Below are 22,883 nucleotides of genomic sequence, written 5' to 3'. Positions count from 1 at the left end.
CCGCCGACTGATGCCCAGCCAGTCACCCAACAGCAATTGGCAGCCCCCGACCAACTCCCCCCAGTTTATATACTGAGCATGACGTCCCATGGGATGGGATAGCCCTTTGGCTAATTCGGGTCAGCTGTCCTGGCTGTGTCCCCTCCCGATTTCTTCTGCCCCTCCAGCCTCTGGCTGGCAGGGCCTGAGAAACTGTGAAGTCCTGGACTTGGTGTGAACATCACCCAGCAACAACCAAAACCATCAGTGTTTTTGCAATGTTATTTTCATACTAAATCCAAAACACAGCACTGCTCCCACTACTAAGCAGGAAAGTAACTGCATCCCAGCTGAAACCAGGACAGGCACCAGCAGCTCAGTGCAAGGGGACAGTGCTTCCTCCTCTCCCCGTTGCTCTTGTGTTGGGATGCAGCTGGCAAGGTGCAGTGGAGGCAATAAAACATTTGTGACTCTCACAGTCCCGCCCTTCATGGTGTGCATTTAGCTCTCGCATCCCCCCGTTTATGTTACAGCCCACTGTGGCTCCACCAATGCCAAACTCTTGCTTTGATGACCAAATACTAGAATCCAGACGGAGCTTTCCAGGGCTATTTCTGTCACATGCCAGGAAGCCAGGAACAAGTTTTTAAAAGACTTTTACAAAGCTCCACCCAATTCAGCCTGGACAGTGCTGGAGGGTAGTAAAAGAAGACAGAAACACTTATATCCAGGTTTGACTCTTTTGATTCACATAAACTTGGTAACAGCTAAAGTTTATTAGCAAGCAAAGGCTGTTGGATGATCAATGAAATGAGCAGTAATCTCACAGGAAGCCACTCCTGTAATCCATTGGCAAGAAATGTGCAGCACTGTGTTTGGGGAGAGTTTCAGTCCCCGCTGTAACAGCCTGGACTGTCCTTGCTTTTTCAGGAAGGTCTAATGCTGTTTAAAGTCACATTGCACAGCAGATGTAAGGCAGCTCCTGCTGCCAGACCTGCCTCCCCTCTGATGCCTGAAACCAACCCCCCCCAGGGCAACACCTGGGGTAAAACTTGCACTGGCACAACATGATTACCCTCAGCCTCAGACCTGCATTAGCGGCAGAAGCACCGATCAGATGTGACTTGCACGGCATACCTCGCTCTGCTTGGAGCATCTCTGCCACAGCCAAGGGACTTTGAACAGCGGCACATTTCTGAAAGCAGCCAGACAGGTTCAATGTTCCTAAATCAACAGGCTCATCGAGAAAAATGTTTTTCTCTTCCAAAACTGAATTCCAAAATTCTCCCATACATGTTGCACAAATAGCTGGGTGCTTTGCTGTGGTCGGCTGCATTTCATCCACACTAAGTGCTTTCCCTTCATCCTGCACAGTGTTTAGCTGATAGCAGGTCCCTCCAGCAACACGCGATGGTCGTAAGACAGTACTCAGCAAGATGGGCCCCAGTAGCCTTTACATGAACATTCACGCTTAGCAAAACATCTTGTGCTCCTCAACAAATCAGTTCTAGAAGCTATTGACAGCTGGCTAAAGTTGCATTTGAAAAAACGACCACTTACCTGCCAGAATATGCTGTCTATTGTATTTCCCAGAAAGCCATCTCTGCCTTCCGATGATACCAGCTTAGGTCCCAGAATAGTCATAAATTCATCAAAATCAACCTGGCCATCCCCTGGAATGAAAGAAAAAGATCAATGTTTTCACGGAAGTACCACTTGGTGCCAGTGTCCAACGTGCTGCTCTGGATCTGCTGCACATCGTGGACACATACATGCCCTGTGACACCTCCTCCATCAACTTCACGGTGCCTACAGACCCAGGTTTCTTGTTATCCCAAAAAATGGCCCATGTTGTGGCATACCCACCCCCAAAAGACAGGACCAGGAGATGCACAAATAGAGATGAACTGGTCATCCTCCAACCCTGGAGAGTTTGTAGGCAAGTCACTTCTCAGAAAAAAAAAAAAAAACACCAAAACAGTTTTGGCAGGAGGACAGCAGCCATTAGCACGGCCAGGGCTCTTCCTCTCCACAGAGCTGCCAAACAGCCAGGTCTCTGCAAAGCTTTTACAGGGCCAACCCCATCCTCAAGAGGAAGGGAGTACACGCAGAGGGAAGAGCCAGACCATTGCGAATCCACAAGGCATTTCATCTCAGCTTTCCATCAGCATCCATCTCTTATAAGCCCTGTGTGCTCAGCATGCAGAGCAGGCAGTGGAGACACAGCTTCAGTGCCATTAGCAGGAAGAGGAGACTGCTCCTGCCACTAATGAACCGAGCCTACACAGTCCCCAGCCCCTGCAGTATATTGTATGTTTTGTAAATGAGGCACATGGCTGTTTGAAGTCTATCTGAGCATTGTATCAAATGCTACTTTTCCCTCAGAGAACTTCTGTGATGCTTAATGAAAATGGCAAAAAAAGGAAACTCGTGCCTGTTGGAGGATCTTAAAAATACCTGCTTCTCTGAACAGAGTATTTCAATGTCTATACGCCTCTCCTTCATCTGCCAGTCCATAGACATACCCTTCAACATGTTACTAGGCCAATTGATATGGGTGGATGGATATATTAGCCCTCCCTCACGTCTGGAAACAGAATCAGCAACTGTTAAGAGCTTTTGGTTGTTTTTCATTCAAATTCAGTTGGAACTGACTGCATCCACCGCTCCATGTAGTTGCTGTTGCTAAATTATTAGGTATAAGAAGTGTCTAAAACCATCAGACTAAAGCAGATCAATGCAAGGGCTACTATTAAACTGTCACTATTGACTGCAGTACCTGCAGCAGCCCCGCGTGACAGCTTTACCACATGCACTGCATGCTGCTGCTATCTGTCCTTTTTATTATATTTCATATGCTTGATCTAAGCATATGCACCAATGATTGAAATCTCTCCATGTCCTTATCTTCACAGAAACACAATGTGAAAATAAGCAGAGTCAAAACGCTTGTTTGCCAGAACAGTGATCTCTATTCACTACGCTCTGCTCATAATTTCAGGGAGACAAGAGTGAATATCCTAGGGGTGAGCCAGTGACAGGGGCTCTGAAAGGGAACCCAGCAGGGATCCGTAGTAGCTTTGATCCTGTAACGTGCAAGAAGACCCCATCCAGCTGCTAAAGTTGCTGACACCGTCAGGGCTCAGCACATGCTGAAAGGCTTTGCAGGGCTGGAGTGGGCTGAGCACTTGCAGAACGGAGCTCATTTCTGGGACAGCTTATTAAGCAGAAAAGGAAAGGGGTGGGCACCCCATCACTTGCAAAGCCATTTTTGTGAAACATTTATGGGCTACAAGAAAATGTGTTTCTTCTCCCCCACGGGAGGCATCAGTTTATGACATCAAGTCAGATTGTATCAGTCACAGCACGCTGGATCATGTTGGGGAAGGTAATGCAAGGTGACAGTGGATTCGGGGCGATCTGCATTGTGGTACATCACTTCAAGGGAAAGGCAGGAACAAAACCATGCACGATGATGCAAATAGGGTTAAAGAAATTAGCCAGATTAGCAAGAAAACAATTTGCATTTTAAAGAGGTTCTAGCACCTACCTGTGCATATATTTGGTCTATCCATACGCAACCCCAAAATATTGAGTTATTCAATCTGATTTCTACAATGTCATTTCATCCACAGAGGAGATGCAGGACGTACGAGAGACACATGACTCATGAGAAAGAGGGTGCCAGGACTCCTGGGCTCTGTGTCTGACTCAGAACAAGACTCTGGGCAAACCCTGGCTCATGACTTCCTTGTGCCTTTGCCAGGGATCATAACTAACTTCACAGGGTTTAATTATCTGCATAATTATAGCATTTTCCACAACCTCAGAAGAAAAATGCCATTACAAAATGCATTATCCCCTTATTGACTGCTTTTTCAATTAAAACTGTTAACTAGCAAGGAAACAAGACCCCAAAACATTTTGCTGATAGAAATATCCCTTTTAACATTCATTTTAAGCTGCAGAAAACAAACCTTCCTGCCATCAGGATCTCAGGAGACTGCAGCATCATAATATCAGGAAAGAGAACTCAGAGTTTTGGCTGAAAACTCCTTTTACAGTATTCAACACCCAGGAGAGGAATATTATAAAAAACAATACAGAGGCTCCAAGATGCACCCAGTGCAATTCTGCATGGTGGCAGGGTGAACATGCATGGGCTTGCTCTCCACAGCCAGGGTGTAACCAGGCAGTGCCCAACAGCCACATCGCCTGTAGGATCTACAAGCACCCAGGCCACCCATCAGGTCCTGGGAGCACTTGGCTTGAGATTTGTGTTGCGTACAGTCAAAAGATGCCTTCCTCCGCCTCCTCCTCCCCGCCACAGTCACGTACACAGTGCTACAAGCTGACGTGCGATGCACACATCAAGCATCTGTTTGAGGAGCTGCACTGGAGGCAAACACCGCACTCGTCCCCGGCTTCGGCTCCGCTGTGCCTGCAGATGTGCTCCTCGCCTGACAGTGGTTCATGTTCAGAGCAAGCAACGTGCGGCGTATTCAGAAATGAATTGTAGTTGGGTTTAAGGGATGGGAGGAAGGGGTGCATGCTGGAGCATGCGTGCTGTCTACACTGCTCTCACCTTCCTTGCTCCTTCCCATGAGCCATCCAGCAAGCCCTGAACACACCGCTGTCAGCAGCCATCACAGCCCCCAGTCCCTCGCCATCTCCCTAGGCCAATTTATAATGTGTGCAGTGTTCACATCCTGCCCCCACCTTCTGCCTCCAAGCTCACTTTAACTGCTTCAGCAAGAACTCAACACACTGAAGGAAAACAACCTCCTAAGGGCAGACGGGGCACAAGCAGGCGAAAAGCTACAGCCAGGATGGAGCGGGCTGTGCTCCCTGACCAGCAATGATCACAGTGGTTCTCCTCTCCCGGCTCCCACCAGTTACAAATGCAAATGGGGTTTATTAATCCAACAAACTCGACCCACCAGTCCCTGACTGGTGAAGGCACTCACACATTGCAATAGCTTATTTACAAACTGGGAGGTCAGGGAAACCTCGAGGCATGGTGGTGCAGGTCAGCTGGGGCAGGGGAAGACCTGCAGGTGGGTGAGGGCCAGAGGGGCTCCAGGCAGGATGCAGCCCAGATGACACCCCATCCCCAAGTGACCACCTATCAGCCAAGGGACGGTCACTGCTTCTGTGGGTGATCTTAACAAAACACCAGAGCTGAGCTTAACCCCTGGTTTTAAACGACCTGAAACATTTATTTACTTACGGTTATGCCCTAACATTTTTGTCCCCCATAATTTTTCCTCTCAATCCTGGCATTAATGTCAAGGAGTCAGAAGGGGGTTAGCAATCATGTGGCTGAACCTCGCATGACTAAAACTATGACTCAGAACATTGCTGGCCACATCATCAGAGTCAGATCAGATCTGCTTATCATTACTAGTCTGTTAGCATTGGCTGGGTGCTAAGTGCTTCCAGATACCCACAAAGGTTTGCTCCTTGCAAGACACTCTCTCAGTTCTGACGAAACCCAGGCAAATGTGATAATAAAAAGGAATGGCAAGTAGATGCACTGTCAACAGACCCGGAGCGATTGTGTGAGCCTGGCTCATTGCTCCATCACAGAAAGAGGATGCTGAGGGCACCCAGCAACATCTTTGGGACCTCTGGCAAGCTTTTCAGTGTCCAAAGACCATGCACAGCCAGCAAAGGGGTCCTGGACCCGTCAAAGTCAACACACACACTGTTCACTCACTGAGGGAAGAAAGACCTTGGGGGTCATTTCACATTGAAGACCCCCAGCATCAGTTTGCCATGCTGTGAGCTCGGTTTGGCTGCCACCATTCAGCTCCACAGAGCTACAGCAGGGAATCGTTGGGCCCCACATCATGGCTACCATCTGCACACCGAGATGACGGAGCAGCAGCTAAGAGTAGCGTGGACCTGAGAAACCAAGCTCTTTCCAGCTCTCCCATACACTGCAGCCCAAGGAAATTTGCTTGGGACCTGACTGCCCCAAGGAAGGGGTGTCTGCACCTCTGAAAAATGTCCATTAGGTCTTCTAAATAAACCAAAGGGATGTAGAAAAAGGAAAAGCACTAATGACTCAGCGTATAGACTGTAGAACCACCACTGCACTCCCAGGGAGCAAACCCTGGGTTGGACATGCATGTTGGGGGGAACCAAAGGAGCCTCCAGCACTTTTGAAGGGGGATTTTCTCTCTAAGCTATTTGCCTTCAGCACCACCAATTCATTCATATTGGGACTCTGCTCCCAGATCCCCGGGCCAAAGAAGCTTCTAACTGCTATCAAGTCGCTCTTGCTGGAGGTGCGGTGCTGCACTGGTGTATAAGAGCTGAGCACAGAAAATCACAGCCCTCTCTCTAGGCTGATGGGCTTTCATCTCCAGCCCAAGGATTTCATCTTCCCTCAGCCCCCTTGACTTTACTAAAGGGGAGAAGGGAAGGCTGTATTTGCTGGAGGATATTAAGCAGGAAAGATGCAAGCGTTTGAGGGCAGGCAGAGCTCTGCAGTCACCTTGTCAGGGCACCAAGGATTGCAACCGCAGCACGAGATACCTCCAGCTGCACTCTTACACCCAGCCTGAGCCCCATCCTGCCTTTCTGCTGGTACATTTGCCCTCACCCCACAAGATCCACTGTCAGTGGTTTGCCCAGGTTGGATGCCAGGCAGGGAGAGTGCAGCAGACCACCCCCAACCCACACAGCATCTGGAAGAGGAGAGGGGGATCGGGCTGAGCTGGGATGGCAAATCCCCATGTCTCAGGTAATAGCTGGCTGTGTGTGGGCTCTTGCAAAGTCTCCTGTCAGAGCTCTTCTCCTTTGAAGAAATAATTAAATGCTCAGAGGAGCAGCAGTGTGAACGCATCTCACCCTCCATCCCATGGGAGAGCCCTGACCCTCAGCCTTCAGTCGACCGCTGTCTGTCCAAAAGTCTCCCACTGGAGCAGCTCCCTTGGAGGATGTAATTAAATATTCATTGGGCTGGAGAAAGACAGAGCAGGAGAGGAAAAGAGAGGGGGAAAACGTGCATGGATTGTATCGCCTACACCCAAGGGCAGAACAGAGACTTACACCTGGTTTCCAGAGCCTTGTGCTTTAAGCTAGGCACCTGGCTAATCCGGCCTGACTGCTTCCTAAATAACCCTTTTCCCGGGCCAGTCTCAGGATAATCGGGTTCCCCCTCCTCCTTAAAAGTTTCTTGTCATGGCACTAAAATGAGGCACACATTTAAACAGAGACAAGGAGCTGCTGTGTGTAGACTGCTAAGTATTCATGCTTTTTTTTCCTCGAGTTTGACCTCCAGAGTGCAGCTAGGTGATATATTTAAAGTTAATGAGCTAGTCTTTTGCAGCTTGGGTCCCAGGCGCACACAACACTTCTGTTTATTTTTATTCTCTTAATAGCTAGCTGCAATGACTCTGTCCCAGTCTGTGTCATTGTGCCCATAAAGTAACCTGTGCAGTAATAATACAGTCTGGTGCAGGCTGTTGCTGTTGTGTCTTGAAGTGAAGCAGGGGATGTGCACAGAAAAGCTCCAGCCACAGATATTTCCCAGACGAGTATTTCAGTTTTTAGAGATTTTAAGGTCAGAGGAGAACAGCCTGATTGCCAGCCTCACTCTTTCCCCAGCACGACCCAGAGACATTCTGCCTAATTACAGCTTCAATCCATAACTTCAACGACAGCTAGGGAAAGTCTTTCATAAAACTTTCAACTTTGAGAACAGTTTTAATCACAGACATCCATGAAATTGGCTGAAATGAAGAGATAATGCTCCACTGCAATGCTGACACAGCTGTTTTGCAGTGGGGAAACTGAGGCACAGAGCATCCCCTTCCCAAAGGTTACCAGAAAGGAGGCTGCCAGCAGAGCTGGGTGCCAGACCTCCCCAACCTGCCTACATGGTGATGCACAGGCACAGAACGTGCAACCAGTCCCCAGGGTGGAGAAGGGTGACAATAAGCATCTTCTATTTCCAAAGACTCCTGTTTCATTCCTTTGGGAGTTTCTGCCCCAGAGCCATCTGCAGAACTTCTCTGATATTCCCTAACAAGGCATATATGCAAAAAATTTAATTTCTCATTTCTCTTGCTCCTTGGGAACAAGTGGGGACATACCCATCAGCTACTCTTCTACTGTTCACCAGCTCTGCCACACATCCCACAGCTTTAGAGATTTAGAGGAAAAACTTCACTGGAGCTGAAGGAAAGGGTGAAACATCTCCACTGGAGCCCAGCCTGTCCCTTAGGGGCACCCCCATGTTCTGCAGTTTTAGGAGCGGCTGTGCGGAGCTGGCTGCTCTGGCTCAATGACAGCTACACATAAAAGATTAGCAAATTGTACAGACACATGATCCTGGAGGAGGAAATTTCCATGGGGTCTGAAAGGCTCGGAGCCCAGAAAGACAGAGCTGGAGGTGTATCCATCCGACACCGAGAAAAGGACCTTGAGAGTTACTCATTTTGACAGCCTTTGGCTCATCTTGCAAGGAAGAGGAAATGGCTGCAGAGGACTTGTTTGCTTCCCTATTAAAAAAAAAAAAAATAATTAAAAAAATCTATTAAGTGCCCATGTTTGCCCAGGGGGAGCCTGTCCAGGAGCTGACATGCGAGACAGTGATTGAAGAGGACCGGGGGCTCTGCCTCTGCGGCGCCCAGCGTGGCATGTCCCGTGCTCCACCACAAGCACTAGAACAAGCAGTATGCTGCTAGCGCTTGGCTAGAAGACAAGTCCAACAAAAACAGCGACTGCAGTAAAACAAACAAACAAAAAATCCATCAGACACCTGCCAAGCAGTGTGCTGGCTTCACTCCTGCCCTGGGAAGCTGCAGGATGCCCCTGTCACCGTCCCTGGGACCAGCTGTCCTGCAGGCAGGGCAGTGCAGAGCCTGCGGAGCGGAGCGTGGTATCCCTCCAGCGTGGCCACTGCAAGCCCCCCCCCCCCCCCATCCCCTCCAACCTGCATCCCCTGGGATCATCTCCCTCTGCAAAGGCACCTGGCACCTAAAAACAACAGGGCTCATTTTGTAGGTCTTCACAGAACCCTCACATCTTGCAAGTTGCCACCAGTCGATCCCTTTGTGAAATGGATCAAGAAGAGGAAAATCATGTCCCGACTAACCAGGACTTTAATTATTTTTGCTCCCCAGGAATAGCAGGAGAGCTCTGCGTGCATGTGGCAGCCATCAGACAGTTTGGCACAACTTTGAGACAACCAGAGAGTCACAGGCTCATTAAAACAGAGGGATAGATGTGCTGCCTGTGGCATATGCATTCTGTGAAACCAAAATCAGAATACCAGGAATATTGCATTTTAAGGAAAAAATAAAATTAAACAAGGATGCAAAGAAATTACAAGGCATGCCTGCATGAGACGGATCACAGGTCGCGTGCTGTGTTCTGCAGAGGACTCTGCCCTGTTGGAGCACGGGGTGGACAGGCTGCAGGGAGGGAACTGCAATTGCACTTCTTGTCCCGTCTAATCAACACGGCTGCACGTAGCCATCCAGGCACGGCACTGAAGACAGAATTTGATATCAGTTATGAACCTCTTCCTGGTACTGAGCTGCAAATCTGACTAGCTTCACCAGCAACAATAATTACTCTTCATTCTTTGCAGTGAGAGCACATAATATGATAATCTCCATTTTACAAATCAAAGCAGACACGAAGAAAGTGGCCTCTATAAATAAAGACAAGTCTCATCAAATCCATCTCACTGACCAAGCTTCTCAGCTCAGCAACGCACTTTAAAAGACAACCACGCTGAAATGTTTCTAAATCATTTCTCACACGTAAAAGTCAGAGGCCTCTGAGTACAGAGGACAAACCCAAAGTCTGCAACAACCTGTCCGTGCTTTTCCTATTAACTTCGCATTTTAAACACAGAATCTGTTGCTGGCTTGCCTCCTGCAGCCTGGGCTATTTTACACAAGTTTACGTTGAAACACAAGGAATTACCCATGGCAGTAAAGGGAACAGGGACACACACGTGACACCAAAGGAAAGGGAGAGACAAAAAAAAGGGAGAAAATGTTTTCAGCTTGTGAATGCCACTGTTGTCCCACACAGGGCAGCAGCACAGACTGGTCGGGACAGAAGCAAACATTTAGCCATGCAACATCTAAAAGAGCAAGGAACTCACCTTCTGCAGGCCACAGGGGAAAGCTCAGCACTTAATTTTTAGAAGAGATTTATTCTCTCTCCAGCTCTCCCAGGCCAGCTCCTTCGGTCACTGCCATCCCTGTGACACAGCGTATGTGCTCCAGCCAGCGGAGCACCCACCTCTGGTTTCCCTTCCCTCACGTGGGGAAGCAAGTGCAAGCAAACTAAAGCATCGTCCACGTAAAACCCTGATCCGACAGCCACAGCGGCTGAAGAACTGGCTGGTAGGGAGACAGTGTACTGACACCATCGCCTGACGCCACGCCGCTGCGTCCCTGTTGTTTATTGCCCTTGCAAAGGGGATCACGGCGAGTGTGTGGATGCCTTGCTGTATGGGGCAGCACCTGAGCAGCACAACTTCTGCAGATCAAGCGTAAGACAATAAACCTGCAGAATTGCAACTGGATGAACCTTGGAAGGGCCACCTGGGAGAGCTGCATATCACCAAAATCTTTTTTTGCCAGGCTCACCGTGAATAGCTTACTGTCTCTCCCCCCCTCCCCCCTGCCTTCAGTTCCCTGCTGCCCTGCAAAGCCACTTGGGAATAAGCAGAATTTTAAATTGGGATTTCTTTCCCCTGTTTTTTATTGCTCATAAGGATGTCATAGCTGTATTTTCGCTACTACTGCAGATGCACCACATTAATGTGATAAAAGGTAACAGGTAGCTCACTTGTCTGCTGATGAAACCAGCTTATCTTTCACTTGGTCAAAGTATTTCCTATTTGTACTATAATAAACAATTTGACACATTGGTGGTTTTTTCCCCTCTTGTGTTAGCCTGAAGTTATTTTTCCAGGGTACTGGAAACCAGCCGCTCCTCTAATTAGTACACTGAGTGCTTATTTTATTCCTCAGATAAAAGTGTCTTACGTTATAACGAAACAGTTTGACACTTAAGTCACACATTAATCTATTTTATTGCGAAAGTCTGCTTAAAAAGTAGGCATCCCAGATAAGGCAACACATTTAATGTGCCATTTCTCTGCATTTTTATTAACATTACTGCCAATTGGAAGAATTTACAAATAATTTCTTTTCCAGTACATAAATATATAAAATATTTTACTTTCCACATACTGGCAGAACATTTCAGGTCATTCTCCAGATTGCAGGCAGAAATGTACGCAGCTCTCATAGTCTGCAGTGTTTATGTTTATGCAATACCTATGTCTAAGAATAAAGTAAATCAAGGGTATAAATTAAGGGTAAGAGTTGACCTCTATCTCCAGACCAAAAGCAAACAGTATGTCCCTATAAGGCACAGCACACTGGACAGATGCCCAGTTATACTGAACAACCTTCTGCTGGCATACAGTCACGCACCACTTCTATCAAGATGTAAGCAAACCTTTGGCCTAACGTGAATCTCATTCTCTGACATGTGACAGAACCACCCCTCCTCACCTCCCTTCCCCAAAAGATGCATTTTTGCACAGAAGATCCCTTCTCCTTCTCTTTTACTTTGTGCTTTCATCTCCCCTATCACAGCAATGCCATAGCATCTTCCAGGAGTTCATAAAAGGGTGTTTCTGATGATGTATAAGATTTCTCTCGAGACCATGAAATATTTCAAGTAGATTTTCATTTTTCTCCCTAATTCAGTCTTTATGCCAACTGTGATATTTCCCCCCATGGTAGCTGTGTTCCTTTTCACCTGCGTGAAGCACGCCTTGCAGAACATCAAAAAGACTTAGAGGAAAAGGTTGAGAAGGCATTTGTAGGAAATGCAGTGGATACTCCAGCCTCTGATGCTCACCTTCCTTCAGTGAGGACTGGCAAGAATTAGATATTCACTAGAAATAAGTGCATTGAGTAAAGCCATGCTAAGGAGCCAAATGTCGCTGGGATGTGGTCCTTCGCAGGGCTGTGGTGTGTCCTCAGGACAAGGCATGGCCAAGGCTGAGGGCTTCCCATGTGCCACCGCCAGGTCCCACTACTCATCCCCTGTCCCAGCATGGGCACAAAACATCTCCTGGCCTAAACTTGCCTCAGCTGTTGGGGTAAAAAAAGCCAAGTCAATCTGCAGCTATGCGGTCAGCCTCTTGGGAAGATTTGGCAGTCATCTCCGGGGATGGAAAGCTGTTTTTTGATGCTTCTTAATATAGGATTTGCTGTGAGTTTGCATTTGCCTGTACACAGGAAAATACATCTTGCTCTGTTTGTCAAGCCCAAGCCATCCTGGGGTCCCCTTTTACTGTTCCTTGGCTAAACTTCTCTCCCTCTTCCCCAGCCCTGCAGCAGCTTTGCTGTGCCATGGCACCAAATCCCAGCAGATAAGTAATTCAAGCCTCTCCATGTGCCATGGGTTTCACGGATGGGACAACCTGCATCCTTGTGATCCCAACAGGCAGGAGTCCCCTCCTGCTGCTCCAAGCCCTGGAGGACATTTGGAAGCTCTTGAGCATTCTCAGCATCACCCCAGAACATTCTCTGTGGGCAAACACACCTGCTGCACTCATTCCCACCCTGCCAATGCCAGGGCTGCTGGCATGTCGCCAGTGAAGGAAGGCTGATGGTAGCACTCAAGAGCCATGGAGGCATTAACAGCGATATGACACCTGTGAAGAATTCTTGGGTAAAATCCAACCTGTGCAATTGCCATTTTCACTGAAGTTCAAGCTGCATTTTCTAACTAAATACATTTTGCCTTCAAATGTACTGAATTATGAAATGCGCCCTTATTTCTGCTCTGATTTGGGGGCTCCCTGTGTGCTGCTGACCAGTGTCTCACCACAGCTCCAGAAACTGTCCTTGGGCATCTCTGGGGTTCATCCCTGCGTTATTCACTGAGCTCAGTGAGATCCTTTGTGGCAGAAGGTGACATACAGGTGTGAAATGCTCTTGTCATTACAGCTTTTGCTCAGCCACTAAACCACTCTAGCATACATTGCACATGCTCCTCTTAAAGCATATTTTGTCCAACCTAGCAATCCTGCTCCTGAAGCACGAATGTCTCCTCAGTCTGACCTAGACAGGGCTGAGCCTCCCTCTGTATCCCTACAGAAAACAGGGTTTGCAATCAAAACCATCCAGCTCCAGTCGTTCATTATTTGAAGCCCAGTTAAACAAGCCATGGCAGATAGGGCTACTCTGCCGTCCTGCAACACGAATGCACACCCAATGTAATTTCTGATGAAAACTGGATGTTTGCACTAGGTCTGTTCAGGCTGGTTCAGATTAAATATAAACCACGGCCAATTGTATTAGCTCATTATTAGCAGACACCGGCAGCAGCCTTGTGTGGAGGAACGCTACGCTACTCACTGTCACATCATAATTCATGTCAGGTGCCAGGAGATGCGCAGGAGGATTACCACCTCCCCCCGGCTTCCCTGACCATGGGGACCCCTCCTTGAACGTGACCTTTCATCTAGCCGAGCCTCCCACCCACCTGCTGCTGAGCCAAAGCCTTGGAAAAACTCGGCAACCCTGCACAGGAGTATGTGGGAAGGAGGGTAAATCTGTGCCTGGGAGCGCAGGGGACATCCCCGGGAGCTCACTGGGTTCAAGCTCTGCTACCAAATGATGCCCATGCCCAGTGGGAGAGGAAGGAGGAAGCTATTGCTGGTTCTCACTATATATTTCAAGTTAAAGCCCAGAAAAAGATTAAGACAATCCATCGGAGAAAAAGTAGCCATAATCCATTTATCATTAATTCAAGCCATATAGCATTAATTCAATTTGCAGGCAAGGCAAATCTTTCACATAATATTCCTCTGTTTGCTCAGTGCCTAAGGAATTTCCCATTACCCCATCTGTTTTTTAATGTATGGCCCATTTGACCTTCATATAGCACAGCCTTGTGTCCAGACCCCATACCCTCTGCTCAAAATACTGCAACAACAGCTGAGACATGAGAACAATAAAAACACCCAGTACAACCAGACTATATCTTTGGAGCTGTTGGAACTGTTGAGATGGAAGAGATGGAAGATCACCTCTCATCTCTCCGGAGAACACATTGAGCTTTCTGAAAAGTTTCAAACAGGAATTTAACACCTTCCATCTGCAGCCCATTACTCTACATTTTAACTCCACCTCTCCGATTACAGGTCCCTGCGCACTAGGAGTGTATACGAAAGGGTGCCAAAGTCTCGCGTCTGTGAGACCAAGAGTCAGGGAATAACTGGAGATGAATCAAAACTGGAAGCCAAGTCCACAGCACTCTTTTTCCAAAAAAGTGCAGAGTTTCAGTAAAAGACCCTATGAATTGGCACAATGCTGAGTCTGGCTTTTGCAAAACCTAAAGAGAAATCACCTGGTCTGCTAGGAAAGGCCAGCAGAACATAACAAGGTGCAAACAATAATTTTTGGAGAAAATGCTTTTCAAAGTGACGGATATTTTTTTTCTTTTCTTTTCTTTTAGGAATGAGATCATTTCAACAACTGATCTTCTCTCTCTGCCAGGTTTTCCACTACGCTGTCTCCCTGTCTAATGGAGGTGCTGAGCACCCTCGAGCAGGCTGACAGCCTCTTCCCCACTTCCCCTGGCCTGCTGAATGCAGCTGTACTGTGCATCTCAGGGGGGCATGTGGCTCGGATATCCCAGGGAGGTAAGGGGGCTTCACTCCCACTGTCACCATCCCCCCTGGTCTCTGCTCTCAGCTCTGCATCTCCCCAAGGATGCTGGCCTCACACTGGCTTGCCAAGCATTCTGCTTCAGACCAGGGCTGCATCCAGCCCTCTGGTTTGGCATGATTTCATCTAACTTTGCACAGTGTTTCCACCCTGCTGCAGCTGCCTGCAGAAGGGTGGAAGAAGGTTGGATCTGCACCACAGCTTCCCTGTGCATTTCAGGCATCGGGAAAGTCTCCCTTCCTGCTCTGACCAAGGACATTGTAAAGACAACCCGCTCATTGTGATCAGCTCTGATTGTAGCTTTGCAGCAGTTAAACAGTCTTCTCTGGCTCCAGCATCCTGATGCTGCATTTCTCTTACCATTAATGGTGGGTTCTGTTTCTTTTATTACCTTTTAGTAATTGTTTGATGAGCTCTCACAGCAGGACTTTGCTCAAAATTATTCCACCCTTCTAAACTTCTTCAAAAAACATCAAAACTTCATCACAACACAGCACATCTCCCATCTGGAGCATCTTTTACTTGCAAGGAGCAGTGAGGCCACAGGACCAGGCAGCTCTGCTTTGTTGGGTGCTCAGGTCATCTCCCAGCATCACTGGGCCAGGTGCTGCCCAGGAATGCGAAGAGAAAGGTTACAACAGTCTTGCAAAAGGCTGTTTGCAACCTTGCAGAGAAAGGTTGCAAGAGCTGATCTGTCTTCCCCCAGCTGTACCAGTTGGCCAAATAAAAGATGCTCCATATCCCTTGCATGGGTCACCTGAGAAACAAGTTTATCTAGAGGAGGTTGACAGCTCACTGTTGTCTGCCCTTTCCTTGCTGTGCTGAAAGGCAAGATTCCACGGTTTCCTTTCCAGACCTTCTCAGTGACCATAAATTATTTGAGGCAAAAACATGGGCTGCAATGCACTGGGAAAGCCCCCTTCCACCAGTAACAGAGAAGAACCAACTGTAAGGACTTACCATCCATGTCAAGGCGTTGCATGATAATTGCCAGCTCCACCTCACTGGGCATGTATCCCAAGGACCGCATTGCCATGCCCAGCTCCTGCTTGGATATAAAGCCATTCCCATCCCTGTCGAGCACCCGGAAAGCTTCACGGATTTCTGTAAATGAGAGGGAAAAAGAGAGGAGTTGTTATGGTGGAGGACTCCCTGGTCAATGTATCTGCACATATGGCACACAGAAGAAGCATATATTGCCTTTTTTAATGCTAACGATGCATATTTGATCATTTCAAGTCAGTGCAATCATGATACATTCATACACATGTGAGTACTTGTGCGTGCGCAGTCATGCATGCACACCTCCGTATGCAGTTAGGTACATACAATGACATCCACACTCATGCTGCTGATTTTCTGTGCTAAGTATCGTTGCAAAATTATTTATTCACTACACACTGAACTCTGTTCCTTTCTGCAGCATCCTCCCTGGGCTGCTGTGGGTGAACCATCCTGATCTACAGGAAAGTCTCCCTGCATACGGCTCCGCATCAAACGTCAGCCCCAGGGGCTTCCCCAGCAGCCCTTCTCCAAGCCCCTCAGCATGTCTGCAAGGCAGATTTACTTTGCGTCGCACAAGGAGACCGAGTTCTAACTTTCTTCAGGCAAACTACGTGGACAGGATCAGCTGGGTGCTGACTGCCTCCTCGGCAGGGTGCAGAGCTCTGCAGCCAAAGCCTGCATGCACATGTTCTCCCTTGCCTGATAAATACAGATGTAGATCTTTTAAACCCTACCCGGACAATTTCCATCTCTCATTCCTCTTCACAGCTTTTCTCTAATTTATAACTGTTTTACAGCAATAAACAGCGCCAGATCAATAAAAACACTGACGGCATCAAAGGAATCACTTCCATCATTCTTCCTCAGCCTGGCTCGGCTTCTGACATCTGACTGTTTTGTTATTTAATTCTGGCGTATCCCCCTCCAGCCTTTACCAGCCCTCCACTCTGCAGCATGCCGAGGGACCCCGCGCATTCACCAGCCCGACGGCTCAACACGTTCCACGCTCCTCGCAGACCTCTCAGCTTGAAGCCCCACCACCAAGCTTCCCAGATCCAGCTGTGGCAGGTGCCAGAGAAATTTTAAACGTTTCAGCCAGCTGGGAGCCTGTTCACTTGAAAGGATTTGGGTGGAGGTGGGGAGAGAAGGATGCTGATTTCTTATGTCTGGTTAAACATCCTTCGCCCCGTGCTGCGGAGAGGCAAACACAGGATGCTTTATCATCTCCCTTTGGGAATGAGGGTATATGAAAAACCAGCATGCTGGGGCCCGCTGCAACTTTGCTCAGAGGAGTTTAATCTTCATGAGAAAGTGTTTCATTGGAGAAGTGGGAAGGAAAACTCAACAGGGTTTTTTTGGGGGAAACACACACACACACCCCCACACACCCCACTAAGTAAAAAAACCCACTAAATGAAAGTGCACTAATTAAAGTACTCTATTCTCTATCAGGAAACAGAGTAGATGGGAAAAGTTTGGCCATCCCTAGGTAGTTCAGGCATTAAGCCTCAGACAAGAAAACATTCTCGGTCCTGCCATGGACTGCCAGTGTGTCACCCCCCTCTGCCCCCTGCTCCTCAAGTGTTGGGGGGCACCAGGCCCCTGTGGTGGGGTGACATGCAAGACAACAGATGGTCCTTGGTCCTCCCGGGAAAGAGCCAGGAGCATCATAACCCACCAGGAAATGGTCTTAGTGACGTCTTTGCTAACAGGTTATTTAAAGCTTTACAACTCAAAGGCTGCATCTAAATCACCTCACATCAAAGTTCACCACCTCCCTCAAGAGCACCGGTGCGTTAGCGAAGTCTGCTCCAATTTCCATGTGCTGCTTTCTGCCGTGTGTAATACCCTGGTGATGTGCCAGGGCACCTCTGTGACCTACTGCTTCATCTTCACCACAGCTCTGGTTATCATAATGAGATACGATCAATTTTTAATCCAGCCAAAGAGCCCACTGATGCAAAAAGGGAAGATCCTATTAATTCCAATGAATATTGGACCAGATCTGTAACACCTACAGTGTGGGTTCAGGTATGCATCAACTATGGCTTCTTTAAACTTAAATGCTTCGCTTTGTCTCCCTGCCAGGTCAGGCTGGTGTAAGCCTGGTGATATGAAATGATGGTGAGGCTGTTCAAAGCAAGCTTGACTCGGAGTACTGGTACATAATGCAAAGAGCCTTTGGAGTAGGAATAAATCCCATTAAACACTGCCAGCTGTAGTGAAATCTATTTTCATATGCTGTGCTGAAAGCTAAAGCGCAGTAAATATTACATCAAAATCAATTAATTTTAAAATAAACTTTTGACAGCTGAAGACGAAAGAACTAAATATATTGCAGGGAGCTGAGAAAGTATTTTAGAAAATAAAATATGACTCTACCTTCAAAAAAGTTTACACGTGAGTTGGACTGATCCAAATTACATTAACAAATCATGCCTGTACAGGGGCTGCACTGTAGGATATCTGAATGCCAACACCTAGTGAGGATCCTCTCCAGATACGCTGATTCCAGAAGGTGCATTTAACAGCACTGCAACTGACCAGAGGAAACCCACCCGTTTGGGGTCCAGCTGTATTCCATACCGCTCCGAAACTTGAACTTTTGACCAAACCTGGAACATCCTTCACACGTCAGCTCCTGACACCAAATGGAGCTTTTCTCACTCATCACTCTATAAATACCACTTGTGCAGAGGTATATTTGAAGAGCTATTTATAGGTTGAACACACCGTACACGAAGCAGCTACGACCTCAGTCAGTGCCTCTTCTTTATCTTTACATGTAACACCACCTGCTTATCAGCTTTGCTTTATAGTGATCCTTTCTCCTCCGATGTACTTGTGGATGCTGTCCTGCACAGCACCCAAAGCATGCGCCACAGGCCTGAGCATCCTTCTCAAAACGCAGCCCCACCAGCTCTCCCTGACAACACTGCCGAAAAGCCAGTCCCAGATAGTGGTCCATGAACCTGTGGCACCCTGGTTGGCCCTCAGCTTTATTTCCAGCTGTTAAATTTCACTACCCAAAGCTAAAAATACATCAGCACTTTCCCCATATGACTCTCCCAAAGAAGTCACCATGGCAACTGATGCTCCTGGCTCAGAACTGGGAGCGGACGTGGTCCATCACGTAAATCTCTCAATAAAGACATTTCTGGGGCTTGGGAGAAACTTTGAGACCTCCTCCATTTCAGCTGGAAGCTGCTCTGCATAGGGATGATTTACCCTGATTGAGAAAAGCAAAGCCCTGCTTTGTCTTTAAAAGGAAGAGTAAAGATCAGAGGGGAGCGGGTGCCCCAGTGATGCCGTCCCAGCAGCTGCCCTTCCCCTCACCCAGCCTGCATGGCAGCAGAGCCTCTGCACCCAGCCAAGCACATATACCTGATGACACCTTCCTTGGGTTAGCAAACACTAATATTTATTCCCTTTTCCACCATATAGTATCTTCTTTCAAACGTAGGCAGTTGAAACAGAACTATATTAGAGGATAAAAGGGAAAAAAAGAAGAGAAAACATAGATTTAGAGAGCAGAAAGTAGTTCGTTTTGCTGGTGATGGTGCTGGCCTGAGCCTCAGGAAACATCACTTCTTCACAGGGAGCCCAGGCTAGCACCTGAGTGCTCTTCTCTGTGTCTCAGTTTCTCCAGACCCTGGGAGCAGCGATGCTGCTCCCTTCTACAAGCTGATTTCAGCATCAACGTGCTCACCCGACAGCCAGTGACTATTAGCAGCATTGAGCCATCCCACTCCCAGAATTAATTCATACAGTATCTGCAAGTAATGCTGCTGCAGAGAAAAAGACTTTGTCAGATGGACCATACCTGATGCTTAACGCTGACCATCATTCAAATCAACAAAGCGAGAGAAGGGATCAGCATCAGGCCCCATCCTAACTAACATGTTCATTAACGATCTCAAAGAGGCAGTGGCCACAACATTAATTCCCAAACGATACAAGGCTGGAAAGAATTGCTGGGACAAAAAGCATCAAAACTTCATCACAACACAGCACATCTCCCATCCGCAGCATCTTTTACTCACAGGGAGCAGTGAGGCCACAGGACTAGGCAGCTCTGCTTGGTTGGGTGCTCAGGTCATCTCCCAGCATCACTGGGCCAGGTGCTGCCCAGGAATGTGAAGAGAAAGGTTACAACAGCCTTGCAAAAGGCCAGCAAGGAGGAAGGAGCACTGGGCTTGGGAGCAGAAGGGCCCTTGCCTGAGAGCCAGCGGGGCCAAGGCAGGCATGGTGAGCTGGGTCTGGTGGCACATTTCTCAGGGAAGCTCAGCCTGATGCTTTTTCCCCAGGTAAGGATTCATGTTCTGTGGAGCCGAGAGCACAGCACTCACTTCTCAGAGTTATTTGAGCATTCAGAAGCTGCGCATGGAGCCAGGTTGCTTTTAACTCATTCCCCCTCTTTCCTCCCATTTAACAGCCGCACCTTCCAGCTTCCCTAGTACGGATCCGGTTACCCCCACACTCCTCTGGGACGAAAGAAAGGAAGAATCAGGGAAAAGGATGATTATTTTTTTTTCATTACCTTTCTGAAGGGCACAAGCAGGACTGCTGTCAGAGTTGGACCTGCCACCCAGCCCAGCAAGTCATTAACCCTCTCCATCAGCATTCAGCAAAGGCATCCTCACCCACCCGCTGCCAGCGCGCCCGCTCCAGCCCTTCCCTTCAAACGCCGCGCCGCTCTGCTGCCTGCCCAGGGCAAGCCTCATGCTCCCTGCCCCAGCTCATCCCTTCACAGTGTTCAGTAGCAGGTTTATTTACAGATTATTTCCCTCTGACTGGTAACTAGAGGCAACCACCATTATTTTTGTTTTGCTTCCTGAATAACAATGATTTGCGGTTCTCAGGGAAATAAAATCAGCTTGAGCCATTGGTGCCCACTAGCTACCCTTGGGCGCGGCAGATGGTTTCAGGTTATTTCACAGGGTATAAATATCACCATAATAAACTTTGTAATTACACTGTAACTACCACACCCTAAGTGCCCAGTAATTACAATCAGAGTCCTATATGGTTATTTTCATTAGTATGATAAGAGAAGAAATACCACCACCCGAAATCTTGCAAGTCATCTCATTCACTTAATTGCAGGTTTGGGCAGCAAAGTACAAACTGAATGATCTAAAAGCTGCAAATAGCACGTCCTTGAGTGAACTGTTAAGTGAGTCTCGTAACTACTATGTCTGTTTAAAAAAAATGGAAATTTCCATCCTTCCATCTGCTATTCTTACGCTTGTTTTTTTTTCTCTGCAAATTGCAACAAAGTGTCAAAATAACTACATTTTTCATCTAATGGAAACGCCCCCCCCAACATATTCCAATTGAAAGTGTCAAAATATTTCACTTGGTTATTCTCAATCTCAGAAAAACAGTTTAGCATCCCCAGATCAAACTTTCACTGCAACCCGGAGCTGCAATCTACCTGAATGGCTGCAGCATCTCGCCGAGGTTCAGGCACCGCGTCCTGCCAGCATCCCCAAAAACACACAGGTATCAAGGCTGCAGCTGGAAATGGGGCATAAACACCCGGGTTTAATAGTAGCCTCAGTGCTATAGCAGCTCAGATAAACACAATTATGTCGACTGGGCAAAGCAAACCAGTGCTAGTCAACTTGGCAAAGTATCTCAGATCAGAAAGGTCTGCCTCAAAACTAAGTGCCTTGTCTTGTTTTCCCTTAGAGGGACTTCTTCATACAGAATTTGGCAGATCGTATTTTTTTCCTTCCCCGAGAAAGAATGATTTGTGGAAATGACATTTCCTGTGGTTATGCTCCCAAACACATCTAACACTTGCCAAGTAACCTGTGGGAACACCCCATCGCCATATAAATGCACAACATAAAGGCTATCTGCTGCTACTAGATACTCTTTTAAGTGGAAGCTTTTAGAGCAAGCAACGGGGGCTGGATTGGGAATAATTGAGGATATTTACTCCAAGGGCAGGCTGGTGTGGACAGCAGCACTCAGACTCCTTCACACAAGGCTGCTCTGTAAATGCAGCTGCATCCCTTCTGCAGGCGCCGCATGCTGAGCAACGTGTGATTGCACGAGCCCTGCAGCACCGCACAGACCCAGCCGGGAAGCCAGCTGTCAGAAGAATTCGGCAAAATGGCAGCCTCCACTTTTCCCTATAAATTTCCCTACCGTGGCCAGAATTTCATCCAGGAGACAAGCAGGGCTCCCCTTTGGCTCCTCCCGATGCCAAAAGAAGGATGGATATGGTTGAAGATGCTGTGCTGTGGCCCTTGCCATTAAATAATGCAGAATAATCAAGTCTCCGGTGCCTGAGAAAGGTACAGGGTGGTGCTGAGTGGGGAGAAATGAACTCAGAATGAAAGAAGTGAGGAGGAGCTCAGAGAGGATGCAAATGGCCGGGCTGTCAGGTGAGAGAAGAGCAGGCCTTGGCTAATGGAGGTGCTTTGATTTCCACCTGTGATGCACTGAGGAGGGCAGGAAGATGGAGGGGATGTCCCAGGGTCAGAGGAAAGCTATTTCAGGTGAAGAGCAATATTGGTCTAAGAACAAATGGATATGAGCAAATTTGTCCTGACAATTAGAAGGAAGTTTCATGGGCGAGCAACAACTGCAGCATTCCAAAATGGAGCTTCACCCATTCTGGGCAGCTTCGGTTTCTGTGACCAAGTCATCTCTAGCAGTAGGAACCAGCTTTAGGGACCTCTTCCAGACCATGCCCCTGCTTCTCAGCATCCTAAGAAAATTTTTACTCCAGGTATACCAGCACACACTGCAGCAGCCAGCATGACACCAAGGTGATTTCATTCTTACATGAGGGATCATGCACTGAGGTTCATCATCTGTCAAACCCTGTTTGAAAACTTTGCTCAGATTTCTGGTCCTCTTGCTGTATTCCTGTATCCTTCGCTCTGTGGTTCCACACTTTCAACAAAATGGCTCATAACATGGGTCTTTTTTTGAGCATCCACAATCAAACAATCCATTATAAATAGCAGCATTAGGATGGGTGTTGGCTGTGTAAGCAAATGTCTCATTTCTATTCATTGGTTGAAAAGCATCTTTTTAAAGGTCTCAGCATTTTATGCAAGACTCCACTGCATAACATTGTCTTTCTGCAGGAGATGGATGTGGAGCCAGCACTGGATATCATGTCATTTCCAGAGGGACACTTTGATC

The 22,883-nt window shown here is 47.7% G+C and overlaps 1 protein-coding gene across 4 annotated transcripts in view; it reads right to left on the bottom strand.

Annotated features, from left to right (window-relative positions):
• Positions 1-22,883, bottom strand: part of CALN1 (calneuron 1) — a 138,995-nt gene that overhangs the window by 61,392 nt on the left and 54,720 nt on the right. For all 4 annotated transcript variants that reach the window (XR_008730678.1, XM_055700907.1, XM_055700908.1 and 1 more), the window contains exons 3-4: positions 15,672-15,815; positions 1,540-1,652 (exon numbers count right to left, since the gene is read on the bottom strand). Coding sequence is in view for 3 of the 4 variants with exons in the window: in XM_055700907.1 (XP_055556882.1) it covers positions 1,540-1,652; positions 15,672-15,815 (257 nt within the window). In the remaining variant the exon portion in view is untranslated. The remainder of the gene's footprint in view (positions 1-1,539; positions 1,653-15,671; positions 15,816-22,883) is intronic.

The sequence above is a fragment of the Falco cherrug genome, chromosome 1 (assembly GCF_023634085.1).
Source record: "Falco cherrug isolate bFalChe1 chromosome 1, bFalChe1.pri, whole genome shotgun sequence".
Classification (NCBI taxonomy): Eukaryota; Metazoa; Chordata; class Aves; order Falconiformes; family Falconidae; genus Falco; species Falco cherrug.
This window is presented reverse-complemented; position numbering and strand designations above follow the sequence as displayed.